Here is a 21,603-nt window from a genome sequence, read left to right as displayed (position 1 = left end):
TAGACTATATGGAATTGGCAGAAATGACTGGCAGAATCCGAGACCTGGGAGAAGAGTCGGTGGAAGAGGACTGGAAGAAGTTCAAAGAATATCTTCAAAAACATTGTAAAATGTTTGAATGTTAAAATGATGTTGGATATAAAGTTAATATAGCATCAGTGACATAGTTAAAAGGAATATGCAAAAATGTTTTAAAAGAAAAGGGTGAAAAGACCAGAGTAAAATTATGTTGAAATTAAACAAAATGATATAAGGGAGTAAGCTATAAAGAATATGCAAAAATGGATCTAAAAGGAAAGGAAAAATGGGAGACATAATAGGTTGAAATGTATAATATTGAATAAGAGCTGAAAGAGGGTAAGGATTTGCTGAATTTGATTGTGTAAACGGGAACACAGAAAAGGGGGATGTGAGGAAGTCAGGAAAGAGGGTTATAAAGACAATAAGCAAGAAACTAGATTTCTTTCTTTTTTGGTTCTTTGTCCTTTCTTATTTTTTCTTATATTTTTTGTGCTGTTCTTAATTGTTTTTTTTTTCTTTTGTTCTGTTCGATGGTGATGTTTGTTCTATTATATAAAAGCTTAATAAATATCTTTTTTTAAAAAAATAGTATAATATGGAATAATTGGAATACTGGAAGCAGTTTACATGAGAAAGATGGGATACAAAGAGGAATTCAACACTTCTGTCAACTCTTGCCTATGCTGGTTGCTCCCATTTTGAGAACCAGCTTCTCCTCACTAGCACACTTGGAATGTAAGTCCAGCAGTTTAAATGACAAGCAGAATTTCGAGATCTATTATTCCACATATAGGCTGTCTTTCTTATAACGGACTCAAGTCAACAGAGGATTCCTGGGTGGTTTCGCCATCCTGACTGATCAGACCCAAATCCATTTTGTTTCACTGAGGTTACTGTTTGTACCACCAGATCATAAAACAGGACTTTTTGAGAGGCACAAGACACAGCTTGGTTGAGAGTGTTGGAGCAGAACCTTGGAGACCAGGGTACAAGTCCACACTTAGCCATGAAGGTCACTGGGGGACCCTGGGCTGGGCACCATCACTCAGCTTAACCTACGGTATCTCACAGGGTTGTGATAAAATGGAGAAGGGAGGAAAGATGGGAGCAGTGTTACAAACTGGGATAGAAAAGCTAGGAGCCAAATGGCTTCTGGGACCTGGGTTGTGGGCACCAAAACAAAATGTCTAGTTGCCACTGGGGCAGGCAAGTCAGCACCACTTTTTTTATTATTACAGTGGTGCCTCGCAAGACAAAATTAATTCGTTCCGCGAGTCTCTTCGTCTTGTGGTTTTTTCGTCTTGCAAAGCACAGCTATTAGCGTATTAGCGCTATTAGCGGATTAGCGGCTATTAGCGGCTTAGAAAAAGGGGGGGAGGAAAAAACTCGCAATAACTCGCAAGACGTTTTGTCTTGTGAAGCAAGCCCATAGGGAAATTCGTCTTGCGAAGCACCTCAAAAAACGGAAAACTCTTTCGTCTAGTGAGTTTTTCGTCTTGCAAGGCATTCGTCTTGTGGGGCACCACTGTACTTTGATAAGCATGAATTAATACACATTAATTAACACAAGCGGCACATTGTTAATATCAGATTTTTAGAATTGTTAATACAATTATTAACAATTGTTGATACAAGGAGGTTCAGTCTCCACTCTTAGTGAGTGCCTGTTCCAAGATTCATAAAGGAGTTAATCTAGAATTACTTCATTCTGACCGCATCATCACATCTACTTCATTGGCATGCGAGGCTCAGCCCTGGTCTGCGCCACCCCACCCCTCCAAGACATAAACAACACTGTCAACAATTCACTTTAGTCATTGCTGACCCACAAATTATGGCTCAACATAATCTCTCAACGGGACAAACAGGATGACGTAATGCAAACTTTGCTAGGGTGATCTCTGCTTTCACAGTACAAAAGTGGATCCCCCTACCCTGTCAGGCAAGAGGGGGAGAGGAAATGGTGTGGTTTCATGTAAAATGTTTCAATAAAACATGCTTAGGGAAAGCAGAAAATTGAGAAGGTTTGCTAGTTGTTTTGAGCTTAAACGTGTGGGACTGGGCAAGCAACATCATTTTCTTTTTAAGTCTGTTTTGACACATTTTATTACCACTCTTTTATACATAGGGACGCGGGTGGCGCTGTGGGTTAAACCACAGAGCCTAGGGCTTGCCAATCAGAAGGTTGGTGGTTCGAATCCCCACGACGGGGTGAGCTCCCGTTGCTCGGTCCCTGCTCCTGCCCGCCTAGCAGTTCTAAAGCACGTCAAAGTGCAAGTAGATAAATAGGTACCGCTCCGGCAGGAAGGTAAATGGCGTTTCCGTGCGCTGCTCTGGTTCGCCAGAAGCAGCTTAGTCCTGCTGGCCACATGACCCGGAAGCCGTACCCCGGCTCCCTTGGCCAATAAAGCGAGATGAGTGCTGCAACCCCAGAGTCAGTCACAACTAGACCTAATGGCCAGGGGTCCCTTTACCTTTTATACAAGCTGTGCATCAAGGTTTTATCCTCTTAAACACAATTTTTAATATATGCTGTAAGCAACCCAGAGTGGCTGGGGAATAAATAGTTGTTGTTGTTGTGAAGTGCTCTGGGCAAATCTTGCTTCTGTGTCATTCCATCCAGCTAACATGAGGGCAAAGAACAGCTCACACTTGACATTTCGAATTTGTATAAAAGAATCCACAGAGGCATTAGTACGGAAAGGAACAGGGATATAGTGGAATAAAGATTTCAATCACTATTACAGGAGGAATGTATGGTGCAGTTCAGGTGCTGGTCTTACAAGAAACCCACTACGGCTGCAATCCTACACACACTTACCTGTGAGTTAATCCCATTTTAATTCAATGGGATTTACTTCTGAGTACCGTATTTTTCGCACCATAGGGCGCACCGGACCATAGGGCGCACCCAGTTTTTAGGGGGGGAAATCAAGGGAAAAAAAATTCCCCCCCCCCCAGCCCCAAAGAGCAGCGTACAGGCTGCGCACAACCTCTCCCTGCCAGAGGGGTTGCGCGCAGCTATGGAAGAAGGCAAGGCAGCGAGCGGGATGGATCTCGCTCGCTGTTTTGGCTTCCCCTTTAGCCCCGTGCAGCTTCTCCTTGCCGGGAGACGCTGCGCGGGGCTAAAGAAGCCATAGCCCCGTGCAGCCTCTCCCTGCCGGAGGGGTTGCGCGTGGCTATGGCAGAAGCCTGCATTCGCTCCATAGGACGCACACACATTTCCCCTCAATTTTTGGAGGGGAAAAACTGTGTCCAATAGAGCGAAAAATACGGTAGGTATTTGTACTTTAAGAGGGAGCATGCCTGTAGGAATGGCAAAATACACATTTTATGGAAGACTGAGGAACCTGGCATTAGTTGTGGAAGCAGGTAGCCTTACAACTCATTTGGACTCTCTCTCATTGTCAACATAAATTCCACAGTCACCCAGTTCAAAGGGGGAGTTTTTGGTTAGGTAAACCATGATTTATTAGACGAAAAACACAAGTCAGGCTCCCAGGCTCCAGCATTCCCTTTCCCTTTGTGCACAATAATACAAGGTGACTTCTAGGAGCTGTTAAACCACTGCTTCCCTATAACATTCATATCAGAAAACTGCTTTAATACCCAAATACAGACCAGGATATCTCTGTTGATAAGAGATTAAAACAAGAGTTTCCCAGTTCAAATGTAGCAGGAAACAGTGGTGTAGCAATCCTGGACTTATTGGAGCCATACAGTATTGTGTGCTTTTAGGACACAGGACAACAGCTACGTATTCTTATAAGCGACCAGAACCAGGCCACAGACTCCCTTGAGACGACCAGCCGTTATTTGAACTGTTTGAATGACAAGCAACAGAACAAGAAAATTCTTCTTCATATGTAACATTTCAGGCTGTTTTATAGACACAGAATTGACTTCAACTAAGTAACACTCAGAGCAGACCTGTTGAAATCAATGGAGCTGATTAATTTCAGTCCATTGATTTCAGTCAGTCTATTCTGAGCATGACTTAGTTGGATACAGCCCAAAGTGGCCCAAAATATATTTGCAGGGCCGAGGGGTAAATCCCATGCCATTTGTTAAATTATTTCTGGTGGGACTTACACTTGCTGGCACATACTTTGCATTTCTGTCTTTCCAAAGGCTGACACACACACAAAAAAATTGGAATAAACAAATGCATTGTGGCACCTCAAAGGCTAACTATCTTATGGTGTCAAGCGCATTTGTGGGAGTCTGATGGCTGTGGAAGCTCATGTGGGAATTGATCTGCTAAGCTTTGGGGTACCACAAGACATGTGTTTCCCACAAGGGCTTTCAGTAGCAGCTCAGAATTCTAACACCCAGTTGTGCCCTAACACAGCCACTGTTCTAAAATTTATACACAAGTCAGTATTTCTGAACAATATGAAATCATGCAGATAGGGGAAGAAAATATAACCATCTCGGGGGGGGGGGGTTAAGAGAGGATTTGGTGTCCTGCAGAACAGAGGTTTTTGATTTGCAGTAGGGAACGCCTCCCCTGAGGATGATAAACATGGCTTGAAGGCAGAACATAGCCAGTTCATAGCACAGAAAGAAGGCTAAGTGTGGTGGAGATTTACATGGCAGAAACCCATAGATTATGCAATGAAAGACGTTAAAGGGATAAAAGGAAAAGTTAGGCTGCATTCAGACAGCAGATGACAGGACAACTGCAAATCCAAGTCAAAAATTAGAAAAAAGCAAAACAACAAAAAAACAAAAAAACCAAAAAAAACTTGGTAAAAGCCAGCTCAGCAGCTCAACAGAACAGTTTGACTTTGGGCGATTGTGGATTTGTTCTACCAGACTGCAAGGCTGGACTAGCCGTTTATCTGGGATGCCTTGCCCATCTTCATAGCTTTGTTACCTAGGCAAGACAAAACACAAAAATCTGGTTCAGCTGGTATTATCTACTCTGGGAATCGGCAAGTTGAGGAAAGGCAGTGTGGCACCACCATCTCACTGATCCACATGCTAAGTGGCACACCCTAGTCCTGACAATCCGAGAGCTTTCCAGCAGTAAACCAGTCTGGCTGTAGCTCTGCCTTGCACAGCATAGCCAGTCAGTTGTTTGTACTTTCCACTTCCTGGCACTTAACCAATTCCTCTTATTCCATGAGCACTCAGCTCTTTGGCAAGGTCCAAGTAGCCTCTGTGAACTGAATCAGCTCTATCTATATGCTTGTGGACACTCTCAAAAAACTCCCATAGGTTCATGATACACTTGCCCTGGCAGAAGCCATGCTGGTTCTGCTCCAGCAAGTCTTGTTCTTCTATATGTTCGGTTATTTTATCTTTAATACTTTCTACCAGTTTTCCTGGGACAGGTGTTAAACTAACTGGTCCATAATTTTCTGGATTACACACACACACACAATTTTTGAAAACTGGTGTTACATTGCCTATTTTCAAGTCCTCTGGTATAAAGAAAGAACTGAGCAACTTACATATTTTTGTTAGAAGACCACAAATTTCACATCTGATATCTTTTAGAATTCTTGGGTGGATGCATCTGGGCCTGGGAATCTATCCTTTTTTATTTTGTCTATAATTAGGCTATTGGCCTATGTGAACTCGCCTTGGAAGGCTGACAGTTTTAAAATTAATTTTAAGTTACTGGCACATGTTATGAAGCCACTGTAATTTTGAATCCTGGTCTCTCACATATACAGTGGTACCTCTGGATGCGAACGGGATCCAATCTGAAGCCCCGTTCGCATCCTGAAGCGAACGCAACCCACGTCTGCGCGTCGCAATTTGCTGCTTCAGCGCATGTGCGTGACAGCATTTTGAGCATCTGAGCATGCGGCAAAACCCAGAAGTAATGCGTTCCGTTACTTCCAGGTCGCCGCGGAGTGCAACCCAGAAATGCTCAACCCGAAGCTACTTCAAGCCGAGGTATGACTGTACATAGGTCATGTAAATGTTGTAATAAAGCCATAAACACGAGTTAAAAGCCAAAACTGTTTGGAGCAGCAATTTAAACAGATTTCAAAAGCTTCCATGCAAAAGAAATTCCCACATTTAAAACCAATAAGGCACCTAGACTACCAACAACATTACTTTAAGTCTTCTGACATAAGCTTTACTGCATCTGGGTCATTCCACGCCAAATCACCTGGTGTTATGTGCTCTCGAGTCTGATTTTGTTCAAAATTTGTGTGTGTGTGCATACCTATGAGATAACCTCAAATTAATTTTTAAAGATATTTTTGGTCCAAAATAGGGGTCAGGAGAAATTTTCTTAAATCTCGATTTTTGCACGATTTAGGCTAATGCAATTTCTGCGTCAGTTTAGAAAAAACCTCCTGTTCCGCTTATTTTTCAACCAATTGGGCTTATTTTGGTATGAAAATAAAGCTAATTCTTGTGGCTTTCAAAATAAGGTATAAAAATGGTATTAAGTGCCACAGAAAAGGGTCACCGACCATTCAAAGTGAATTTTAGTCATTTTCTACCTTGTTAGGTTCGATAAGCCATAGCGTGCAAACCACAACATGCATCATACTTTTTTTGTAGAATGGGCTAACTATGAATTTGTTATGTTTTAAAAGAAGTGTGTTTTTTTGTGGTTATAAAATATTTTAAAAGTAAGTTTTTTCACTTCTTTCAGTAAGGGAACTGCCAGAAGGCCCTCAGCGCTGGACCTCCATGTTCGGGCTGAATGATGGGGGTGGAGATGCTCCTTCAAGTATACTGGGCCGAGGCCGTTTAGGGCTTTAAAGGTCAGCACCAACACTTTGAGTTGTGCTTGAAAACGTACTGGGAGCCAATGCAGGTCTTTCAGGACCGGTGTTATATGGTCTCTGCCACATTCTGGATTAATTGTAGTTTCCAGGTCACCTTCAAAGGTAGCCCCACGTACAGTGCATTGCAGTAGCCCAAATAATGTATCAAGAACATCAGATGACATTGTAACATAAGAGGGTACAATTTTAACTATTCCCATGAATACGTGAGTTATTTCAGTCCCACTTTTGGAGCAAAAAAATCTTAAAAAATTAAATTGAGGTTATCTCATAGGTATGTACACACACAAAATTTTTGAACAAAAATCTGAGACGTGAGAGCACGGTAGAGTATTAAAATCAGGTGATTTTGTGTGGAATGAACCATCTGTTATTTAAATTTGGCCTGTCACAAAATAAAACTTAAATTACATGCAAAGCACCGTAATTCAGAAATGACAGTAATCTCTCCATTTTAATAGATTTATCCCTGGCACCACCACACCATTAACTTTGAAAAGACAACACAGAAGTCATTCACTCTTGAAGTAGGTTTTTGAACACCAAAATTAGATGTTGTGCATATCCTTCGAACTTTAACTCGAATTCCATGCACAGAGGGGTGAGGGTGGGGACCCAAAACTTTAAACTTAGTAAGTGAATCAGAGTCCCCTACTGAAAGTCAGATAATTTAGTCATATATATGCAACTGATTTAGACTATTTTAACTAACAAGTGTTGATGGAGGGAGAAAAATATGATACATCTGAATACTATATTTGCAATGGGGCCCCGCATTTTGAGAGCTGCAAAGAACTTTCAAATCGCTCTCCGTTGCTCTTTGAGCCTCCATAAAACTGCCCGCTAGCAAAAGCCTTTCACACAGATCATGCTGAACTTTGACATTCCGACAACCAGGGCTTCAAAGTGCAGCATCACCCATGTCATTATGTCAGGTGATTGACAGGTGGGTGGCCTGACGGCCTACCTGTCAAATTTGGCCCAACAGGGGTGGGGAGATAATGAAAAGATTCCCCACCTTAGGGTTAGAGCATACCTGTCAGACCTGAATTAGATCTCATTACAACTCTCCAATCTTACCTAAAACCTCAATCCATGTATCTGGCTCTCCCACTCTCTTCTCTCAGCTCACAGCTGTCACAGAACTAATGTATTCATCTTTCTGAACTCCACCCATCATAGGAACATTAACTTATGAAACCAACTGAACACAGCAGTTTAGTTTGCACGCCATGGTAAACCACGAACCCATGATTTGCTCCAACAAACCACAACCTCCAGTTTAGTCTAAACCAAGGATCATCAGTCTCAACAGACTGATCTGTGGCCAAAGTTTGTTCTTGGCTTATTGATCACCGTTTGTAGGAGCAAAAACAAAACTATGACCCCTGGTTATTACTGACTGTATTTATTAGTCGCCTCATGTGATAAGCTGCTAGGCAACATACCGCAAAATAAGAAACGCACACACCAAAATACAAACAGTTCATAATAGAACACGTAAACTGTAGTTTTCAAAAAATCAAACCAGAACAATAATATAAAACTAGGGGTGGGGGAACCAACCATGCCATCTAAAAACTACATCACTAATCAGATTAAACAAACTAAAATTAGATGCTAAAACATCACTTAAACATATCAAATAGATGCTTAAAAGGCCTGGAAGGAAAGGAAGGTCTGCAGGAACAATCTGCACTGATAAACCAGAGATTGTGATTTGTTTTCTTCCAAAGGAAGCCAGTTGGAACAAACTGGGTGCAATTCATTTGCGCGTGGTATGGCTTACTATCATGTATGAATATAGCTAGCAAGGCTTGCTTACTAGTATGCACAGAGCATCCAAAGACTTCTTTAATCAGTGTTGTCTTCACTCCAGCCTTGGAGACAACTGCTGTACTAATGTTGGAGCCATAGTACAGGGTCAACCAGCATGTCCAATGGTCAGGGCGGCCAAGTGTTGTAGTCCAGAAGCATCTAGAAGGCCACAGATTCCCCAACCCTGTTTTACGTCCTCCTCTCAGTTACTGCACTCTCCATCCTGAAATCCTCTTGTGCTTTTCACTTATTTGAGATTTGTCACACGTTTTAAACCACTCTCTCATCTCTAACTTTTCTTTCTAAAGCACTCATTGATTTTCTAAGGCTTCTCTTCCTTCCATGCAGTATCTTCCAGTACTGATCTCTTTGGGACTGCTCTTATCCTTTCTTGACAATCAGTCCTTTTCCTGTTGGCTGCGTGTTTCCTTAAAGCAGCACAAATGTCCTACATAGCTGTCTTTGTTTAATACATCATCATCCTTGAGGAAAACATGTGGATCAGATATTCTTTTGACTTTTCAACACCAGATAAAGTTACATTTCACTTAGTTAAACCCCCCCCCAAAAAACCTCTCCTCACCCCTAAAAGTCCACCCCGCAGGCAAACTTTTTAACACCTGCCAAAGACTATGACACACACAAGTATTCAAATATACTTATTTCTCCCACATTCAAACATAACAGGAGAACTGCACTTTATAATTGCTTTATTTTCTGCTTATTAGTTCTTTTACCAACACTACAACCATATTGCGAACACAAAAAATCCTGTTTACTTTATTCAGGGAGATCACAGTCTACAGACTCATTCACTTATCAGACAAAGTTAACGCCATTCAAAAACGGATTCAGTTGCACTTTATAGAGTCACATGAACACAGAAGATGGATGTACTGAACCTTTTCCCCCCAAAGAAGTTGAATTCTAAGATTGCATTTTATCTTGCAAGCTGCAGATAAATCTCTAAAGTCATCAATTTTTATGGCTACCTTTGAGCCAGAGAGAACACAAAACGTTGTTTCTTTGAGACACTTAAAATGAAACTTTACTAATTTTTGTTCAGTATCAAAAGTTATTTGATGCATTTGTCACACATTTTTCAACTTCATGTTTCCCACCAAAGACTGGCAATTTAAAGGGGAAAACAAAACCAGAATTAATATTTATCTTTTTTTACCTACAAAACTGGCATACTTGGAGGAACAAAATTGACATACCAAGTAACGATTTCAAATTAATGTATAAGTTATATGACAATTTGATTCTGTCTTGGTGAGAGAAAAGATACAATAAACCCTTCACCAAAGGTAAAACCACCCATGTTTTTACTGCAGTTAAGATTTATATGAAAGTTTGAGAACTAGTAACAGATCTTCAAGTTTTCCAGTTTAGGCAACTACTTTGTGCTTGGCTTTAGTTATTCCAGAAGACTACACTTAACTGTTTTGTGGACTTTTTGTTTGCATTACCATTCTTGCCAATGCTGCCAGGAAGAAAGATTCCAAATTTATTTTTATTGCAACCAGAATGTAGCATTTTTGTTCGATTCTCTCACAAATTTGTTGCTTTAGTAGAACTTTTTGTGAACAGCTGCTGTTTTTCCGATGAAAATTAATTTTTGTTCTGATCCTAAAAATTATTTTATGTGAATAATCCACATCCAATTTGGAGGAAGTAAAAAATCCAAATAACTATGATGTAAGTTTATTAGGATCAGAGCTCAAGTTTTTTTCTGTTAATGATGCTAAGCATTCAGTTCTACGAAATTAATTTCTCATTACTTTATCCCCCTCAAACATCTTTGGTACAAGCTCTAGAGTCCACAATTTAAGTAGCAAAATCAACACTGAAGAAGTGTAGTGTAATGCCCCAATTTTATTTCAAACTCATACCCTTTAACAAAAGCAATTTTCTTCTGGTTTTGTAGCAATACATTCCTAAAATTCCTCAGATGAGTTTTACTCCTTGAGGAAATCTGAAATTAATCCTTAAGGCTGAATAGGAACCGGCTGCTTTACATTTTTTTGCACCTAGTATTAATACTTGATTGAAACCATTTTTTTTTATGCTAACCTGAATTCACAATCATTTTCCCCCATACAAGTAATCAGACATTTGAAAGCTGCGATATGACAAATGAGATGCTTGCCCTTGAAGAACAGAACGTGGAAGTTTACATTCATAGTCGTTTGCTCACTCTCCACCTGAATCATTGCTACCCTTCCAAAGGGCTTTATACATCCAAAGCAGATCAAATAAAGGTACTACCAGAACAGAAGCCTAGAATTTGTCTGTCACTGCCTGCGTGAATTCAGTATGGTTTTGTAACTGATGAAAGGGAAGCAACTTCCAAAGACACTCATTTGTTCCATTTAATTAGTAGTATCTGCAAAACCAAATTGCCACATCCTTCCTTCATATTAGTACATCTCAATAAATTCTTAAGAGTGACTTATTCAAATCATAGTATAGATGCAGATGCAGGCTACCCCCCACCCCCTCAAGTTAATAAAGATGCATCTTAGAAGCCAAGCTAAAAGGTCTACAAATAATCTACTTAAGTTTTTAGAAGCTTTTAGACCAATTGTGATGATACTGCCACCTTTGTCTCAATTATTAAGACAGGAAGAGTTTTTAACATTCAAGTTTTGACTACAAGTTTATGATTTTTTTTAAAGTAATGTGTACATCACACATTATTCTTACGAATTATTGCTGTACTTTATGGAATGAAAGCATATTTGCACTGAAACTGGAAAGTAATGCAGCTACTTAATATTGCAGCAGCAAAATTAACTTTACAATGCAAAGTACAGGAACTGTGGTTTGACACTAGTCTCGTTTCATCCTGCATACGGTTGCTATTTAGAATGGAAACTTATTTGCATCCTTAATCATGCATTATATTTGGTTCATAACCTCCTGCAGCTAACATTTTGAAGTGGTTCTTGAATTACCCGGCCATCATTGGGCCCAGTAAGCAACCATACATTTATTCTAAATGCTACCCTTCTGATTTGTCAAAAGTCCAGATAAAGGCGATGAAAATTTTAGTTTCTAGTTACAGGTAAGCTCTCACCATAAAGAGGACAGACTGCAGTTTGTTCATAAGCAATGGTTTTCAGTTTACTAGATAACAGGAGACCTATCAACATATTCTGCATGGTTGCAAAAGGAAGCAAATCTACAGCAGATGATAATGGAGGGGGGGGTCAGGGGGAACTAAATCAGAAAGCATACATTTAAAAAGGTGATGCCTTAGCCCCAAGACTCAAACAAATGAAGTCAAATCATCATAACCAAGGGCTCTCATAGTATGAGAAAAGTTGCTTTGCAAAGCTATGTGTCTCCTTCCCCCCTCCCCCCCTATGTCGCTGGAAGCTTGCCATATAAACTAGTGCTTGTGTTCATTCACAGTTGAAGATTAGAGCATCTTAACACCAAGCAAGAATTGTATTAAACTGGGGATCCAGTCAAGTATGTGGAAGAAAAGGGTGGTAACTGGCGAAGAGGTGAGCAATCATTGTAATCCTATGGATGCTTAATTTCAGAACATTTTAGTATGGAGGATCATTCTTTCTCGGGAAGCAAGTATTTCTTTCCCCGCTAAACTCTCTTGAAGACTAGTAATAGTTTGTCTTTTTTATTTTTTAATGATCATTAGGATTTATAGTTAGATGTTAACCATGTCAGCCCTTCGTAGAGTCCGTCTCCCGAGGTGGCACAGGACGGCTGAACATACCAATTCCTATCCCTGATTCGGGTCAGGCCTAGTTTCTCTTGGATCTCGTGCGGCTTCATGGCGTCAGGAAGGTCCTGCTTGTTGGCAAAGATAAGGATGATGGCATCCCGCATCTCTCGGTCATTGATGATGCGGTGCAGCTCCTGCCGGGCCTCGTCTATGCGGTCCCGGTCAGCGCAGTCCACCACAAAGATCAGGCCCTGGGTGCCCGTGTAGTAGTGCCGCCACAGCGGCCGGATCTTATCCTGGCCCCCGACGTCCCACACGTTAAACTTGACGTTTTTGTAAGTCACGGTCTCCACGTTGAAGCCCACGGTGGGGATGGTGGTGACCGCCTGGCCCAGCTTCAGTTTGTAGAGGATGGTGGTCTTGCCCGCCGCGTCCAGGCCCAGCATCAGGATCCGCATCTCCTTGTTGCCAAAGATCTTCGACAGCACCTTGCCCATGATGGCGGCTGGGGGGAGGCAGGCATCCACGGGGGGGGGGGAGGGGGGCAGAGAGTTGGGGGGTGGAGGGGAGGAGAAGAAGAAGAAGAGGAGGGAAGGGCTGTTGCTGCACCCACCAAGTAATCCACACGGGTGGTGGTGGTTAGGGGGGGCCCCACACCTGGACAGGGGAAAGACCAGTGGTTTACTGGTCTCTATGGGGCCCAAGAACTTGAGGAAGGGGCTTTGGGGGAGGAGGGAAGAAGAGGAATAGTGCAGCCCCCACTTATATGCACCAAGAGAAGGAATAAGGGGGGGGGGGAGATGCTTGACTTGAGAGGGAGAGGGGGCGTGGCCTCGCGCGCGAGGGGCGGGGCTTGGCGCGCGAGGGGGCGGGGCTCGCGAGGTCTCCTCGCCCGTCAGTCAGAGCAGGCCCGGGAGCCTCCCCGCGCTCTGCTGGGCTCCCCCGGGCGACGCTTCGGAGCTCTGAGGAGAAAAGAGAAGGGGGGAGAGGAGGAGGAGGAGAGTCAGTCGGAGGCTCCGTCAGGGGCGGCGTGAGGGGGAGGGAGAAGGGAAGCCGCCGCCGCCGTTGCCGCCCGCACTTACCTCAGGAGGCGCCGGCTCTCCCTCAGCGCCAGCGAGCTGGGCCGTCCGCCGGCCGGCCGGCCTTTCCGGGTGGGAGAAGGGGCCCGCCTGCCCAGCTGCTTCTTCCCTCACAAACTCCCTTTCCTGGCTTCGCTGGCTCGAGGCGGCCGGCGGCGACGCGCATGCGCGCAGCTCGCTCGCTCCCTCGCCCGACCGAAAGGGACGCGGCCCCGCCTATAAGACGGGGGGGAGGGGCGAGAGGGCGGGGAAGCGCGCACGCGCGCGCAGTTTAAACCCGGAATGCGCACGCGCAAAGTTTGGGCGGGAAAAAGGGAGCCTTTGCGCATGCCCAGTGGGTCGCCCGCTCCCTTCACAGGGAGCCTCGACGGGCAGTTCTGTTCCTTCCACCATTAGGCTCGGCGTTTAAGCGCCGCGCCTTTTTTTCCTTCCCCGAGTGCCGAGACAGAAAGAGAGGGGGAAATAACACCTCAGGTTCTCTCCTCTCTCGAACGGGCATATGCGCATGCGCGGTTCCACTTCGCGCAGCCGCATTTCCAGTCGCCAGTCCCGGAAGAGAAACCCCCACGAGGAGAATTTACCTCAGGTGCCCGGCCAAGGACCGCGCAAGCGTGGTGGCCTTCTCACCTAACGTGGCCTCTCTCTACTGCGCATGATCCGGAGAAACCGTCTCAGGGACGGAACTGCGCACGCGCAGCGTGTCATCCTCATGAGCCGAGAACGCGCGATCTACGTCAGTTGCTGCGCGACTCGGCCTCGCGTCTCCTTAAAGGGCCACGCACGTGGATGGGAGCCGAGATAAAACAGCAATAATTGACATGATTGCGGCCTCTTGTTAAGCGCTCCCTTGCCTGAAGGGAAGGGGAATGCAGACCACGCCCCCTCCTGAATTGCAGCTGATCTCATGCAAAGCTTATCTGTCCTGTCCAATTTCTTAAAAGACCTCAGGGGACTTTTTCACCTCCTTCTCGCCCCAAGTCTCAGCTCTTGTAAGGCTCATCATAATAAAGGTAAAGGGACCTCTGACCGTTATGTCCAGTCGCAGACGACTCTGGGGTTGCGACGCTCATCTCGCTTTACTGGCCGAGGGAGCCAGCGTACAGCTTCCGGGTCATGGGGCCAGCATGACTAAGCCGCTTTTGGCGAACCAGAGCAGCGCACGGAAACGCCGTTTACCTTCCCGCTGGAGCGGTACCTACTTATCTACTTTGACGTGCTTTCGAACTGCTAGGTTGGGAGGAGCAGGGACTGAGCAGCGGGAGCTCACCCTGTCATGGGGATTTGAACCACCGACCTTCTGATTGGCAAGTCCAAGACTCTGTGGTTTAACCCACAGCGCCACCCCATCATAATATAATATGATAAAAAGGACTTAACATTTATTGCATTCATTGCTTGCTACATAAAATGTCTCAGAGCAACTCCAAATTGTAAGAACGTACAGAACCATAGCTGTCAACCTTCCCTTTTTTTGCTGTAAATTCCCTTATTCCAGCGCCGTTTCCCGCTGCTTCCTGCGGCTATCCCGGATTGTTAGATACCCCGTAGACTGTCCCTGGGACAGGTGAGGATGCTGATCCCTCATTTTTTGAGGCTATTGATCCCTTATTTTCTGTCCATTAAACTTTGATTAGTTTAATGTTAAGTAAACATCCAGTGCGCTTCCAACGCCATAAGTCTTATCTCAGCAGAGAATTTCGTGCAGCAGCTGAAGGAGGCAGGAGAGTCAGTACCTTTTATAAATGAAGAATCCTGGAGCAAGCACTTTGGAACTCAGGGAAAAACTTTATTCACAAAAGCAAAAAAAACCCCCTGGCGATAAAGCACACATGCTTTTATCTCCGGTATAAAGAAAACTTTACTCTAAACTTAACTCATATCAGCAAACACGCCCACGGCCACAAACTGAGTCTGCGAGTCAGGTCAAGGGGGGAAGAAGAGAGAGAAACACGGGTGAACTGACTATTTATACGAACCAACTCACATTCCTGGATGCTTAATGACTTTCAGCTGCTCAGTGATTAGAGCGACTTGTTACCTCTTAACCCTTTAGTACCAACATTTTCAAATCTGAAAGTTGACAGCTATGTGCAGAACACAAAATATAAAATAACAAAAAGGAGAGAACATGGTTAACCCAAAGTGCTCATCCTGCAACATTATGATGCCTAGATGAAGGTCCACCAGGCCTGTGTGTTGAGCAAGCTGCTTTATGGAAGTGAGCTGAGGGCAACTTACAACTGTCGGGAGCGATGCACAGCAGGACGGTGTCTCAAAGATATGTTCTCCCAAGCCCACATTCCCAGCAGTGTCTACACTGGCTTGGTCATGTCCACAAAAGGGAAGATGGCAGGATCCCCAAGGATGTGCAGTATGGGGAGCTGGCTTCAGGGACCAGATCCAACTCTGAATTATAAGACATGATGGCTGACAATATCAACCCCGCTGTGTGGGAATCCCTTGCAGATGGCCGCAATACCTGTAGATGGATAGCCAGGTCCTGCATCCACAGTAATGACCAGAGGAGGAAGGACTGCTTGGAGGAAGGCAGAGAGAAGAAATGCCATGGTGGTCCATCCGTAGCGGCACAACCAGACACCTTCATCTGCCTCAGCTGCAACAAAACATGTCTCTCCTATATCGGTCTCTACAGCCACATCAGACGCTGCAACCTTCCAACAGTTTGACTTCACCCCCAAAGGCGCACTCCTCCATTGTCTCCCAACAATGGCCTCACTTTGGCCTGATCCTGCCAGGCTTTTTCTTATGTTCTGCCTATTCTCACAGCAGGTCATTTACACACAGTCTCTAACCATCATGATATAGGCAGGACTGTGGTGGTGTCCTGGGGATCAGCTGTGGGCATCTAAGCAGTTTGGGGAGACACAACCCATGTAGGTGGGATTTCTGAACAGAAAAAATAGTATTTCTCATTATTTTAAGAATGTGAGAGGAGCCTCCTGGATGAGGCTAATGGCCCATCTAGTCCAGCATCCTGTTCTCACAGTGGCCAACCTGATGCTTGTGGGAAACCAGCAATCAGGATTCGACCACAAGAGCCATCTTCCCACCTGTGGTTTCATAGAATCAGAGAAGTGTAGAGCTGCAAGGGACCCATGGGTCTTCTGGTCCAATCCCCTGTGATGCAGGAAACTCAACTAAAGCATCTATGACAGATGGCTCCCAGTACGTTTCCGAGCACAATTCAAAGTGTCGGTGCTGACCTTTAAAGCCCTAAACGGCCTCGGTCCAGTATATCTGAAGGAGCATCTCCACCCCCATCATTCTGCCCGGACGCTGAGGTCCAGTGCCGAGGGCCTTCTGGCGGTTCCCTCATTGCGAGAAGCAAAGCTACAGGGAACCAGGCAGAGGGCCTTCTCGGTAGTGGCGCCCGCCCTGTGGAATGCCCTTCCAGCAGATGTCAAAGCGATAAACAACTACCTGACATTCAGAAGACATCTGAAGGCAGCCCTGTTCAGGGAAGTTTTTAACGTGTGATATTTTACTGTATTTTTGGTTTCTATGGAAGCTGCCCAGAGTGGCTGGGGAGGCCCAGCCAGATGGGCGGGGTATAAATAATAAATTAATAAATTATTATTATTATTATTATTATTATTATGGCTATCCGACCTCTGCTTAAAAGCCTCCAATGAAAGACAGTCCACAACCTCATGAGGAAGCCCGTTCCACTGTCAAACAGCTCCTACTGTCAGAAAGTTATTTATTCATTTGAGAATACAGTATTGATTCAGTGTTTTGATCTTTGCTGCCATCTTCTGGATGATGGACACACAGGAAGCAAACAAGGAGCCCTGGTGTGGTGGCTCTTGCCTGTAATCCCAGCTCCTTGGGAGACCTGAGCCTGGAAGGCTGCTCTAGCTCCAGAGTTCTAGGCTGCTGCTATGGACTACGTTGCAGAATGAGTGCATTGCTAAGGTTGGGGTCAATACAATGGTCCTCAGTGTGTCAAGATCCAACAGTCAAAAAAAAATAAAAAAAAATCCTTCCAGTAGCACCTTAAAGACCAACTAAGTCTTTAAGGTGCTACTGGAAGGAATTTTTTTATTTTGTTTTGAATATGGCAGACCAACACGGCTACCTATCTGTAACAAGATCCAACAGGATGCTGAATTCGCCCAGATCAAAGCCACCATCCTGAGCATCCTCTCTTCTCAATTCTGAAAATAAAATTAAAATGCACATGTCTCTGAACTTGTGCAAAGTGTCTATTATCCCTGGAAACCATACTCCTCCTTGCTATCAGGCTGGCTGAAGCCTATCTAAGCACATTTTGAAAATTAATCTCTAGTGTTACGCTCACCCCACTTCCAAGCAGTAAGAAGTTCCAGGGCGTATTGCATACCCAGGTTTAGTTTCGTTTCTATTAGAAGGAGGTCTCTGGAGACTTACTGGTATTTTGTAATATTTGCATTTATTTGCAAAATTACAGGCTGAGCATGGATGGAGACACCATTAGGATTATATCATTATTTATCAATTAATGAGTTGCCTTTTACATGCACGTGAAGGTGATTACGGTCACATAATAAAAAACAGCTAAAAAGTCTACTGTTTTAAAAGCAGTACAAAAAAAAATAACCGGAAGGCTGGAAAACAACAGAATAGCGGATGAAATGCACTATAGTAATTAATTAATTAATTAATAGCACAAAACACCTAAGGCAGAGGTGGCTTCATCCAGGTGCAAAAACTTGTCAAAACAAAAATATTCCATATCCACCTGTCCTATAGGCACCACTAACCAGCATTTTCATAGCCCTGGGACTTTGCTAACACCATCTGATTTCTAACCTTGGGCTCAGGTAAAGCAGGTCACCTGATGCCATGCGATTGGCAGGTGGGCACCACTGCCCACTTGCCAGATTTGGCCTTTATCTGTGTGCGTAGCTTCAGGTAGGTTGCCGTGTTGGTCTGACACAGTCAAAATAAATTAAAATATTGTCCAGTAGCACCTTATAGAGACCAACTAAGTTTGTTCTGGGTATAAGCTTTCATGTGTGTGTGTGTGTGTGAGGAAGGCATGTAGCCAACCCATTGTGGGATCCAGTTCCCCACCCCAGATTTAAACACTGGAGACCCAAATCCGCTTTTCTCAAGAGTATCCTCTCAAACAGAGCTTACAGAGGCTTAACTTGGCTCTCTCTCAGTCTGGCCTAACTGCAGTTTTTAATTCTCCCTTTTTAGATTACATGACTCTCAGCTGCTGGGTGGGAGGCCTCTCTCTGCTCCATTCAGAAGCCTTGAGAGAGATCACCTAACAATCAGTAGCCATGGAAACGCATCACCTGTACTTTCCTTAACAAAAGCTGTGCCTAGCAACTTTGTCAGGAGTATTAAATAAGCCTTGCTCCATTAACCCTGTCCTGCCCAAGCTCCCCATCTCACAGCAACATGCTCCCCTAAATAAAACGTTTCAGAATTCTCCTCCTAGGTGCCAGCCAAACTCCAGACCCCAAGATCTGAATTCAAATCTGCGTATCGGGCTTCCTCCAACAGCTGAGCATGGTGGCACCTTGGGAGGCTGAGGATTGCTTGAGCTCCGGAGTCCTAGGCTGTTATGGGCTATATTAGATGCTAAGAAGGTGCCCTTGCTAAGATCAGCAGCAATAAGGGCACCCTCTGGATGCCTCGCAGGAGACCTAGGAATACCACCCTCCGCTTCAGGGAGGAAAGGTAGAGTAGAAATGCAATGCATAAACAAGGTGAAGAAATAGCGGGGACCTCTGAGCATACGAAAAGTGCTTTCCCATCACCATTAAACTCCTGCACCGCCAAGCGTTGCCATTTCCACGCCGTCCAGCAGAGGGCGGCAGGGAGCTCTTCTCCTTCCCTAACGCCGCGCCGGAAGAGTTTTGGCCTAGTGGGCTCGCCGTAGGTCACGTGGCGCAAGGCGCATGCGCACGGGCGATTCGGCGCCTGACAGGAGGAAAAGCGTCCCGGAGCGCGGCGAGAGGAGACAGGGCAGAGTCCGCCGCGGAGAGGAGAGGCCCGGCCATGAAGTCCCGCTTCAGCACGGTCGATATCCGGGCGGTGATAGCCGAGCTGCGCCAGAGGTAGGAGGGAGCCTCGAGACAGGCGGGCGGCGGCCCCGCCCCCGCGACAACGGAGACCCCGCCCACTTGGGCATTGGCCCCGCCCACAGCCCCGCCCCTTTACCTGGCCCCGCCTCTGCCTGCCTCCCCCAATCAGGTGCCTCCCAGGAGCTTTGGACTACAGTTCCCATTCGTTGGCAGGGCCTGGTGGGAGTTGTAGTCCAAGTCACGTGGGAGCTGGCTGGGGGTCGATGGGAGTTGTAGTCCAAAACCTCTGTAAGGCGCCAGAGGAAGGAGGAAGGCTGCTCTGTACTTCAGTGTTTCCCAACCTTGTGCCTCCAGCTGTTTTTGGACTACAGTTCCCATCATCCCTTGCCACTGGTCTTGCTAGTCAGGGATGATGGGAGTTGTAGTTCAAAAACAGCTGGAGGCACAAGGTTGGGAAACACTGCTGTACTTGATGTTTCCCCTGGTTCAGGGGTCTGCAACCTTTAAGACAAAAAGAGCCACTTGGACCCGTTTCCGAAGGAAAAAACAAACTGGGAGCCGCAAAACTCGTCATTATAAAAATAACTTTTTGGTCACTTTTTTATTATTTCTTTGTTTGACCCCTCAGAATTACTCCTCCTCATAGAAATAGACGTTAAATTAACAAGTTACCTTTTTTTGTGTGTGTGTTCTTCACTCCCCTTCAAAACAGTGACCAGCGTACATGCCCCTTGCAATGTAGCGGACGGGCGGGCGGGAAGGTGACGTCAGGACGGTGCGTGACTTAACGCATGCACTGCCCCCATGCGACGTCACAGCCAGTACAGCGCCCGCCACAGTAAAAATATAAATATATATTTATATTTTATAGACTGGTAAAAATATAAATATATATGCCTTTTCTCCCCTGTCTCTTTTTTTTCCAGCTTGTTGGGAATGAGAGTAAACAACGTTTACGATGTGGACAATAAGACATACCTTATTCGCCTTCAGAAGTAAGAGCTAAAACTTCCTTGTTTTCTTTATTTCAGGAGCAAGAAGCCTCTGGACCTCCAGATGTTGCTGGATTCCAGCTCCCATCAGTCCCAGCCAGCATGGCCAATGGTCAGGGAGCTGTAGGCCAGCAACATCTGGAGAGTCACAGGTTAGTATCCCAGCTCTCTTTGGAATATTTCTAACTTTTGAAACTGTATGTGTGTTTTACATGTATCTCAATCTCCGATGAGATAAAATAGCCAAACAAAACTAGAACACTATGTATGAAAAGGAAGTTGGAACACGGACCTGTTTCCTATGAATGTAGTCTTTTGAATGTAGTACATGAAATCAAGATGCATTAAAATTAATGGGACTTTTCTTCAAAGATACAGGTGTATGTTGTCCCCTCTGCTTTCTTCTGTATTCTTCATTTAAATGTGAATGATTACAATCTCTCTCTCTCCTTCCTCCCCTGCATAGCATGCCCATATTATGTATTTTCCTGGTGCTGTTGTTAAACGTAGGGAGAAGGTTCACTTGTCCTTGCTTTTCCAAGCATCTTCACACACTACTTTCTCTGAGTTTCTAAACATTGTTTAGTTCATAAAATTTATATACTGCTTGATTGTTAAAAAGATCCTTCAAGTGATTACTCATGGGAAACCTCAGTTCTGGGGATCTTTATTATTACCAACTGCATAAATTTATTACGAGCGAGTGGATGCCAGCATGCAAATAGAGTGTTTGATTTTGAAAAAATTAAAAATGCAAGCTTGCACTTCCCAGAGGAGGAAGAGCATGTGTTGCGCCCACATCTACGCCAAATCTCTGCCTAGATGCTCCCTGATGCCTTCTGTTGTCATTAGGCCAGACCTCAAGGCTACGCTTCTCCTGGAATCTGGCATAAGAATTCACACAACAGAGTTTGAGTGGCCCAAGAACATGATGCCATCTGGATTTGCAATGAAGGTAAATGCATCTTTCTCTGCATGCTGCAGATTTCTGGGGTGGAGAGAGAAAACATGCCAAGCCGCTAATGCTGTCGTTTCATCTTTGAGGCTAGCCATACAAGCATTTTGCATTTTCACGTATGGACCTTGCAGTATGAGACTACAGGCCCAAATAACAGCAAGGCTTATGCCTTGGTTTTCTCTTGTTGAATGGAGAGCTCTCATCTTTCCTTCTCCTGGCAGGAGTAGGTGAATAATTCC

At 44.6% G+C, this 21,603-nt stretch overlaps 2 protein-coding genes across 4 annotated transcripts in view; one reads left to right on the top strand and one right to left on the bottom strand.

Moving 5' to 3' along the window:
• Positions 1 to 9,293: 9,293 nt before the first annotated feature.
• ARF6 (ARF GTPase 6) lies at positions 9,294 to 13,977 on the bottom strand. 2 transcript variants are annotated; one of them, XM_081854410.1, is made up of 2 exons: positions 13,955 to 13,977; positions 9,294 to 13,256 (listed from the first exon to the last, which is right to left on the bottom strand). In XM_081854410.1, the coding sequence occupies exon 2, from the start codon at positions 12,789 to 12,791 to the stop codon at positions 12,264 to 12,266; it is 528 nt and encodes a 175-aa protein (XP_081710536.1). In that variant the 5' UTR covers positions 12,792 to 13,256; positions 13,955 to 13,977; the 3' UTR covers positions 9,294 to 12,263. The 2 variants fall into 2 exon arrangements, with proteins under 2 accessions (XP_081710536.1, XP_081710535.1); XM_081854409.1 differs by lacking the exon at positions 13,955 to 13,977 and adding an exon at positions 13,377 to 13,556.
• Positions 13,978 to 19,283: 5,306 nt separating this feature from the next.
• The window catches only part of NEMF (nuclear export mediator factor), a 36,687-nt gene continuing 34,367 nt past the window's right edge, over positions 19,284 to 21,603 (top strand). For both annotated transcript variants that reach the window (XM_081875868.1, XM_081875867.1), the window contains exons 1-3: positions 19,284 to 19,447; positions 20,341 to 20,409; positions 21,259 to 21,361. In XM_081875868.1, coding sequence (XP_081731994.1) covers positions 19,389 to 19,447; positions 20,341 to 20,409; positions 21,259 to 21,361 — 231 coding nt within the window. In that variant the 5' untranslated portion in view covers positions 19,284 to 19,388. The remainder of the gene's footprint in view (positions 19,448 to 20,340; positions 20,410 to 21,258; positions 21,362 to 21,603) is intronic.

The sequence above is a fragment of the Podarcis erhardii genome (genome assembly GCF_964252035.2).
Source record: "Podarcis erhardii genome assembly, chromosome: 1".
Classification (NCBI taxonomy): domain Eukaryota; kingdom Metazoa; phylum Chordata; class Lepidosauria; order Squamata; family Lacertidae; genus Podarcis; species Podarcis erhardii.
Note: the sequence above shows the minus strand (reverse complement) of the source record. Positions and strands in the feature narration are given on the sequence as shown.